Below are 9,641 nucleotides of genomic sequence, written 5' to 3' on the forward strand. Positions count from 1 at the left end.
TATTATTCCAGTGGTTTAACTGCCAAGATAAGAAATAGCAACAAAGTCAACCCAAGCCTGTTGCAAGAGAACTGTAGCAAGAGCTTTGATTTCTCCTCCTTTTCTTGCAATGAAGCCAAAACTCAGAACACAGATCACATCTAACAAATGAAACATGTCCAACCACCTGAATGTACATCTAGGGTCTCATGGAATCCTCATCCCTACAGCTCCTGCCGTTCATGTTCTGCCTTTCCACAATGTTGTCTAAGATGGTTCGAGGCTTTTGCTGTGACAAGAAAGTTTCTGAGTGGTCACAGTTCCTGGATCTCGAGTCTTCATCCAAGGAGAGTAGCACTACAGCAGTCATGCTGGGGAAGACACTGACAAATGTCACCCGATATGCTGAGGGCTATCTGAGACATCTGAGGGGGGCTGTGACAGTTGAGGTGGGGATGCTGGAGGATTTCCACTCCTCTGGAATGAAATCTGGACAAATGCCAGGTCACACTGGGATGTCTCAAGTGGTACCAGGCTGCTACTCCTGAACACATTACTTGGATGACTGGTTGATACAGTCAATGGGCTCTAAAGGGCAACTCAGGTGACCAGCTGGTAGGAGGTAACTTCAGCTATCTCAACTTTTCAGCTGTTCCTGGGAACCTGAGGAGCTTTCTGGACCTAACCTTGACACCTGGGTTGTTCCTCACCCATGACAGAAATTTAGATGTGTGATTTCTCTATAAATGGTTCTATGTAGATGCCTCTATGTGATGCCCTCACCTGAAACTGAATCCTGGCCTGGGTGTTTAAGACCCAGCAGGCTCTCCCCACCTGAGACAGCAATTATGCTGTCCAGGAAAAGTGTTGCAAAATGAAGCAGAGAAATTGTTCTGGATGGAGCTTAAGATATAACCAAAAAAAGCCCAGTTCAAGGAGCTTCCCTCAGCCCAGGATCATTATCTCAGGTGAGATGGCTGAGCCTCCACCCCAGTCAACAGAACCAGAGGGCTCTGGCTCCACCACAGCCAGAGACATTTCTCTCCTTTCAGCCCATTCTTTATCACTTTAAACCTTGTGCCAACACAAAACATGTCCATCCAACTTCTGATCCCATGCAGACCTGATTTCCATGCCTACCTGGGGTAGGCAAAGAACAACTACAGTTTGTGGTCCTGTTGTTGATGAATATCCCACCCCACCAAAGACCACCTGAAAACTGGGAGCAAGAAGGGAAATTTGCTCTAGCAATCACATCCATAACTAGAGTGGGATTTTCTACAGTATTTTGGAATGTCTGAGACCAAGTGGCTCATGAGAAGTTCCATGGCCTTGAGGTGGGTGCTTCTAATTCACTTACCCACTTCTGGAAATCCTCCCCTTATAGTACTGATGTTAGCAGGTGGCACCAGTTCTGAACTTCACATCTTTGGGTTTCAAAGCAATTTGAAGGATGAGAGTCATTTTAGGTTTTATAGGTGAGAAAAAGCAGACAAAAATCAAGTAAGAGTTTTGCTCAAGGTTGAAAGAGGTTTCTCGGAGAAAACATCACAGGAAAGGTATTGGAATGGTTGGAGATGGTCCAGAGAAAGGCTATGGAGATGATGGGAGAGCTGGAGCTGGAGACAGGCTAGGAGAGTCAGGGTGTTCAGCCTGGAGAAGAGAAGGCTCCAGGGAGAACTCAGAGCACCTTCCAGTGCCTGAAGGGGCTCCAGGAGAGCTGGGGAGGGACTTGGGACAAGGGCAGGGAGGGATGGGATGAGGGGGAGATGGTTTTAAGCTGAAAGAGGGTGGATTTAGGTTAGATGTCAGGAAGGAATTCTTCACCATGAGGGTAGTAAGGTTGCTCTGGGAGGTTGTGGCTGCCCCATCCCTGGAGGTGTTCAAGGGCAGGTTGGATGGAGCTTGGGGTAACCTGGTCTAGTGTGGGGTGTCCCTGCTCAGAGCAGGGAGGTTGGAACCTGATGATTTTTAAGGTCCCTTCCAACCCAAACCATTCTACAACTGTCTGACTCTATGATTTTATCTTAGCAGCAGCAGGGGGAAACAAATCCTGGATTTCTGTGAATTCTCATTCAGACCAAAACACTTTCACCTCAACCTGGCACATCTCTGGTCACGAGGTGTCCAACTAAAGAATGTTGTGGGTTTGGTTGTGTTTTTTTCTCTACCTGAAAACGTTGAATCTGCAAAGAAGGTTGAAACTCACCCGGTACTGAGAGCAGAAGAAAACTGCAGCCAACCTCCCCACACTCCAGAAAGATCAGATATCTGAAGGTAAGAAGTAAATGGGGAGTGGTTTGGTCCTTCACAAAGATTTAAGTCATTCAAGGTGGCAGCAAAGTCGTGGAAGAATTGAAATCCCCTTTCAAAATTTCCCTTTAGAGACACCATCATTAATTCAAATGCCAAAGGGAAGAGGTCCCAGAGGTCCCATCACAACTACTCCTGGTAAGCACAAACCCAAGCCTCATGTTAAGGGTTTAAATTATAAACAACTGGTGTTGGAGTAGAAGTTATTAAAAATGTTCTCTGTTCAAGACTGGGTGAACTGGGAGTGACACTTGAAATCTTAAGGGACCAAATATTTTAATAGATTTGGGGGGTTTTTAAAGGACCATCTAAACATGGAATTTTATCCATTCCTATTTTGAGCCAGATGATTTCTGAAACACCCCAATATTCCCATGTTGTTCTGAGGACATTTAGGAGATGCAGAATCTGATACAAAAATCCTCCTCAGACACGAGAAAATTGGTTATTGAGGTCTAAGCCACTAATGATATTTCACCTCTGTTTGGTGCAGTGACTTCTCGAGGGCTGGTGGGGTGGGAAGGGCAGTGGTGGAACTGGAAGAACTGTGACTGGGTTTGATTCAGGAGACATTCTGGATGAGGTGTCAGTGCTGGGTGAGGTGTCTCAAAAGTCCATTCCAATTTTTGGAGGCCTAAGGGGAAGTAAGACCTGACTTTGGGCCTGTCTCCATGAGCAATACCAGCATCTTCAGCCAGGACAAGGAGGTGTGAAGCCACCAGCTGTGAGCCCCTCCTGGAGCCAGGTTCTCACTGTGAGTGTTCCTCAAAACCAAAATGCTATTTCTTTTTGGTTTGGTTTTCTCCTGTGCCCACTAGGCTGAAACACTAGAAAGAGAAAGTCACCCAGCTGTGATTTTCCTTGCCAGAGCTGGGGAAAAAAATTCACAGGGAAGGATCATAACATACTCATCCAGCTTCTGATCCTCTTTCTCTGAACACCTATTTTGGGCTGGTGTCAGAAATAGACACCCCTGGCCTGAGTCCTCTCCAACCTCAGAGCTGTTCTCAGATTCTTCCACATGGAGCTGCCCTCTTGGAGGAGCAGGGTGGGAGCACAGACCTTCACCCCACGGCCAAGCTGGGTGAGGCAGAAAAATGTTGGCAAGCTCTGCTGGGTGATCTTTTTTTATACTCTTGCTTCAGGAGAACCTCTGGCCCTTTCCTGCAGTTGCTCACTCACATCTCTACAAATACTCTTGTCTGACATTATTTTTTTGCACCAGGATGCTGGGAGGGGAAGCTGGATTTCTGGAAGTTCTCCCCTGGGAGGAGAAGCTGGATTTCTGGTTGTTCTCCCCAGGAGGAGAAGCTGGATTTCTAGAAGTTCTCCTCTAATTGTATCATTATACCCCCTGTAAATGAATATAATACGAGGGTGTCCAAATAAAATGAAGAAACATCCTCTGCATCAATGAAATCCTCCCAGGAATCATCATCTGGGCACTTCCCATTTGCCACTGAACATCAGACTTGCCCTATTTGCATATCTGGCTAATTTCCTGTCACCAGTAGTGGAAGCAAATGAACCCTTTTCATGTTTCTTTTCCCAAAGTGAAAGGATCCTTGAAGTTCTTGAGGTGCCATCAAAGACATTTCAGCTGCTGAACTTTAACTGAAGCCTTGACAAAGACCTTGACTTTTACTGCTTCAGATAATCCTAGAGACCAGATGTGGAGGGCTTAATCATAATTAAGAATGGCATAATTAGCTTCTCATGTGAACACCCTGTGTTCTTACACAGTGTATGGGAACCCAAAGGTAGAACCAGAGCACAAGGACACGGTTCATTTGTGAATATTCATGTTTTCTCATTCCTCCCTTATTTGCTGTGGAGAAGGACTTTCTTAAGAATAAAAATAGTCTTAATTTTTGTTTTCCTTAAGGAAAATTCAAATAGATCATTAACGGGGGATTTTAATTGCTCACAATGCAACCAGGGTAGATTTTAATCTGCCTTTTGTGTGGTGCTGTCAGGTATGAAAACGTGCAAGAGGAAAGAGATTGTGAATGATGCATCTGTCTGCTTTCAAATCAGAGAATCAGAGAAGCATGGAATGGTTTGGGTTGGAAGGGACCTAGAAGATCATCCAGTTCCAACCCTCCTGCATGGGCAGGGACACCTCCCACCAGCCCAGGCTGCTCCAAGCCCCATCCAACCTGCCCTTCAACACTGCCAGGGATGGGGCAGCCACAGCTTCCCTGGGCAACCTGGGCCAGGGTCTCACCACCCTCACAGGGAAGAATTACTTCCTAATCTAATTTTACCCCTGAACCCACTAATTCCTCTCAAATCCTCCTTTCCCACCTGCTACCCATCCTTTAAAGACTTGGTGTTCTTTGTCTCAGGGAGCTGCACTTTTCAGACTGAAAAACCTCCCTTATATGATTTAGTTCTTCAGGCAGATCTTCAAGAGGGAGGGATGGGGCAAGGAGGAGATTCAGGCCCTCCTGGATGTTTGCCAAGGATATATCTGGACTAACGTGCCTGGAACCAGGAACATCTCCAGCTGGCAGGGCAGGCTGAGCATGCAGGAGCCAGGTTTCATTTTACTAACAAGCAGGGTTGCTTCAAGATCCAAGAAATGAATCCTCCCCAGGTCCATTCCCCAGAGGAGCTTCAGCCATCAGACATGGCTTGATGCAATCAATTCTGGGTGCCACCTTCAGAGGAACCTTTGGTGCTACAAGAACCCCAGTTATTTTTAAAAGGCAAACAGAGAAAATGAAGCTGCCAGTCCCAGCTGTGGGTTTAAATAGAAAATGTCATTGAAGATGATGGATCAACCATCCATTTATTCCTTAGCAGAACCAATGTCAGACCAACTGAAGCCCTTGGGAGCAGCATAGAAGAGTTTTTATCTCACTATACTCGTGGGGAAGCTCTTCTTTTGTGCCACACTTGGGGCAAAATGACCTTAGGAATTCTGTAGTTCAGCCCTTTGATACTGAAGTGCTCAGAGGGGTAAAAAGGAATCACCCATTTTCCTGTTAGATACAGAAAATTAGGGACTTGAATCCTGACTCTGCAGAAACCAAGTGGTTCAGACACACCTGTGACACAATGTTCATCTCAGAGAAGATATCTGGGAGGATGAGGTCAGAGCCATGGAACAGACAATGAAAAACTACTGGACATGATGCTCAGGGAGGTTGTGGAAGCCCCTTCCCTGGAGGTGTTGAAGGGCAGGTTGGATGGGGCTTGGAGCAACCTGGGCTGGTGGGAGGTGTCCCTGCCCATGCAGGGGGGTTGGAACTGGATGATCTTTAAGGGCCCTTCCAACCCAAACCATTCCATGGTTCTATGAAAATCAGAGAGCTACACCCTGACAGAGAAGAAGACAGTGGCTCACTTCATAGGAATGACACACACAAGCACTTGGGTCCTCACCATTCCTACCTTCTTTTTTTACTCTTAGTTTAAACGAAGACTGAAATTCCAGAACATCCAAGTTTATTGCACATAGTTTATGACCCCCCCTTTAACAGGCTGAATTCCAAAGGAAACAAGAACTTTCCCTCGGAGTCTCCTGCAAGCCTCCTTCACCTCCTTGTTCCTCAGGCTGTAGATCAAGGGGTTCAGCATGGGGATCACCATGGTGTAGACAACAGACACCCCTTTGTCCTGGTCCAGGGAGTAGGCAGAGGTGGGCCTGAGGTACATGAAGACCATGGTCCCATAAAACACTGAGACTGATGTCAGATGTGAGGCACAGGTGGAGAAAGCTCTGTGCCTGCCCTCTGAGGAGGGGATCCTGAGGACAGTGGTGAGGATGTAGCCATAGGAGACAACAATGAAGGCTAAAGTGTTGAGGGCAATGAAAGCAGCGATGGTGAAGAGGAGGCGTTCGTGGGCAGTCGTGCTGGAGCAGGAGAGTTTCAGGAGAGGAGGGATGTCACAGAAGAAGTGATTGAGGAGGTGAGGGCCACAGAAGGGTAAGCTGAACACGCTGCTGACCAGCACCAGTTGACTCACAGAAGCCATCAGGTAGGATCCCAGAGCCAGGTGGACACAGACCTTTGGTGACATGGTGGTGACGTAGAGCAGGGGGTGGCAAATGGCCACGTAGCGGTCGTAGGCCATGGCAGCCAGCAGGTAGCACTCTGTGATGATGCAGACCCCACAGAAGTACATCTGGGCTGCACACCCTGGCAGGGAGATGGCTTTCCTCTCCTCAAAGAAGCTTACTAGCATCTTGGGAGCAACTGCTGAGGAATTCCCCAGGTCTACCAGGGAGAGGTGGCAGAGGAAGAAGTACATGGGGGTGTGGAGGCGAGAGTCGAGCCTGATTAACACGATCATGCCCAGGTTCCCCACCAAGGAGGTGACACAGATCAGGAGGAACAGCACAAAGAGCACCAGCTGCAGCTCCCAAACATCTGTGATTCCCAGGAGAAGGAACTCATCAACCCTCGTCTCGTTTCTTTTGGCCATTCCCTCCATGAAGCTGAACCTTTCAGAGGGAGAAAAACAACCCAAAGGACACAAGTTACAACTCGGAGTAGAAGAATCAGTCAAAATGATGCTGGGAATGTTGGGCTGGAATCTAGTAAAAGAAAACTGGAAGCTGCTTTATTTTAATGGAAACCTAAAGTTCAATATTAAATCCATTGAACACTTCTGTAATTCACAGTCTCAAGGCAGGATTACTTTTGATCCATTGCTAAGGTTCTTCCAGGAAAGAGGAAGAACTTGTTCTTAATTCCAATGTTGTTTTTCATTCCTATTTTCTGCTTAGTTCTAGGGTTAATTTTCCTCAAATGTGTGTCTGTGTCACAGAGGAACCACAGGATGATTCTTGTTATCTGCTCTCATCTGTTGTAATTAGGGGAGTAATAAGGTGCTCTCAGCTTCTAAGATGATCCTTAAACTGGCCAGTGAAGTTCTGAGAAGTCCTGACAGGAAGATGCCCCCCAATTTTTTTAAAAACTTGTTATTCTAGATGGATTTTCTTTCATTTCAAAAAGCAATGACATTTTATTTGCTGCTTCCAAACATAATTCAAAGGAGAAGACCAGGGGCAGGTAGTCATGGATCTTCCCCTGTGTCCCTGAACCTGTCTGTGCTAAAGGCAGGAGGGAATCTGGAATTCTGTCCTGACAAAACCACCCCTGTTTTGCCCAAGGTCAAGAAAGGAGTCGTGGATGAATGGAAGAAACACAGGAGCTGACACTGGAGACTGAATCCATCTTGCCTAATATTGGCAGGATTTGAGGTGGCCCTTCAAGGCTTCATTTAAAGCCATGGAACAGAAGGAGACACTTGAAGGCAACATTCAGGTGAGCTCCTTCAAATATCTGCTTGCTTTGGGGTGAAGGGAATTGCCTCTTGGAGGTGCCAGGTTCTCATCACCTCTTAGAAATCATTAAACTGTAGAGTCAGTCTCTGAAGGGGATCATCTTTAAGCAGACAAATCAGACTTTAAAAACATGTTAAAGAACAGCTTGTCCATGGGTGAACCAAAGCAAAACCCACTAGAACCTCATCATTACCTTCTCCCCTTCTCTCACAACACTGATTTCCACAAAACCACCTCTCTTATTTTTCAGGCTCCAATCTTCTTTGGACACTTCTGTTCAGACTCCTGTAGAAAATACACCTGCAATTAACAGTTCTTATTAAATGAATGCCTGAGCTGCCCAAGTGGAGCTTCTTAAACTGCATGACTGAAACATCTTTGAAGCTGTTATTTGCATGAAGAGAAATTCAGAGTGAACTTCCAGACAGTTCAACTGATGAGCAGCAACTTGCAGAGCCCAACACCTTGACTGACCATCATCTTCTGGGCTGCAGGAAATTCTAGACAATTGGGACTATTTGTAGGGACCAAAAATACTGTAGAATACTGACCTGAATGTCATTTGTCACCCTAAGCACAAACTTCCAGGAGCAAGAGTCCAAAAAGCTCAGCATCTTAGGAAAAGGAGCCAGGTGGACATTCCCAAGGACTTGTTCTCCTGTTTTCCAAAATAAGAATCCAGCTCAAGTTAAAACAGTTTCCCTCCCTGGCTGCATTGGTTGTAGATGTTAAGCTTATCATTCTTTACATGCAAATCCATTAATTATTATCATTTATTGTTGTGTACATGAGCATTGGCTGCAATTCTGGGCAAGATTTCAACCCCAGAGTAAAGAGAGAGAATAAAATAGGGACACAATTAACAAGCTGCCCACTTTCTATCATCTCAGGCTGTGGGTTTGTGTCCTACCTTGGAGACTTGAACATCAAAAATGAGGCTTCTTTTTTTCTACCTCAGGAACAAATGGTGCTGGAAAGCTGGACACAGAGGGTGGGAAGCTCTGAGGGCAGGATCAGGAAAGCTGGTGGGATATTTCTGCTGCTCCCTGGCTCCAGAGGAGGTGGTGTTGGAGTCATCAAGGGAATGACAAGGTCTTCACAACCAACCCTTCCCCATCAACTTCTCTTTAAGTGCTGTTGTGTCCCAGAGGGACCCCAGGGAGTGATGCAAGGGCTGCAACCTGCTCAGGTCTTTGGCTCATTAATACTGAGGGAAAAGATGGAACAATCAGGGAAAAAAAACAACAACCCCCAAACCTCCAGAGAATCAGCAGAGGATTCATGTTCTTCTCCAGGTAACGTGGTCATTTATTGTGACAGGAAGTCACAAAGCTTGCTTTGTGGGGTGGTTTTACATGGGTGACATTTTCTCTCTGGCCACAGGTCATGCAATTCTTTGGGTTGGAAAAGACCTTTCAGATCATCAGGTCCAACCCTTAACCCTGCTCTGCTCCCACCAGGCATCCTGTTCTCACCCTGTGCCTTTACCTTAAAGATTATCCTGCTTCCAAGAGTTTTTCCACGCTCTGTTTCTGCCTCCACACCACAGGCCCTTGTATCCCTTCTGCCATAATTGCTTTTTGCTTGTTTGTTTTTTCTTTAATTTCTGCTGAACTGTGTCAGGAAATGCTTGTTGGTGGCTCTGGCCTTGGCAGAGCTAAAAACCAGTCTGGATTCAGCATAAACAAATATGAATGATATCCTGTCTGAATACCCTGCTGGGCCTCTGCTTTGGCTCCTGTCCTTTCAGCCCTGGCCCTTTCTCCTGCTGGTTTTCCACATGCTGGTGATGTTGATCTTCTAGTTGCCCAGTTCTTGCCAATCCACTCTGTGGATAAAACTTCAGCCTTCCTCATCTTTGGAAGCCCAGGAGATGCTCCCCCTGGGAACCTGTTCCTGCAGGGTGATGGTGGGGGAATGGCAGCTGCCACCCTGCCAGGCAGGAGGGGCAACACGAGGGACAGGACTTGCAGGCAGAGGTGCAGCACTCACAGCATCACTGGGTCATAGAATTATAGAATCCTAGGGGTTGGAAGGGACCTCAAAAGAT

The 9,641-nt window shown here is 46.5% G+C and overlaps 1 protein-coding gene across 1 annotated transcript; it reads right to left on the reverse strand.

Annotated features, from left to right (window-relative positions):
- Window positions 1-5,745: 5,745 nt before the first annotated feature.
- LOC104386434 (olfactory receptor 1019-like) lies at window positions 5,746-6,726 on the reverse strand. The gene has a single exon (XM_009995044.1). It carries the CDS (start codon window positions 6,724-6,726, stop codon window positions 5,746-5,748), a length of 981 nt encoding a protein of 326 aa, XP_009993346.1.
- Window positions 6,727-9,641: the final 2,915 nt, after the last annotated feature.

Source organism: Chaetura pelagica, unplaced genomic scaffold (assembly GCF_000747805.2).
Source record: "Chaetura pelagica isolate M959 unplaced genomic scaffold, ChaPel_1.0 scaffold553, whole genome shotgun sequence".
Taxonomy (NCBI): domain Eukaryota; kingdom Metazoa; phylum Chordata; class Aves; order Apodiformes; family Apodidae; genus Chaetura; species Chaetura pelagica.

Coding starts and splice junctions, on each gene's coding strand:
- LOC104386434 (XM_009995044.1), bottom strand. CDS start 6,726: ATGGCCAAAAGAAACGAGACGAGGGTTGATGAGTTCCTTCTCCTGGGA.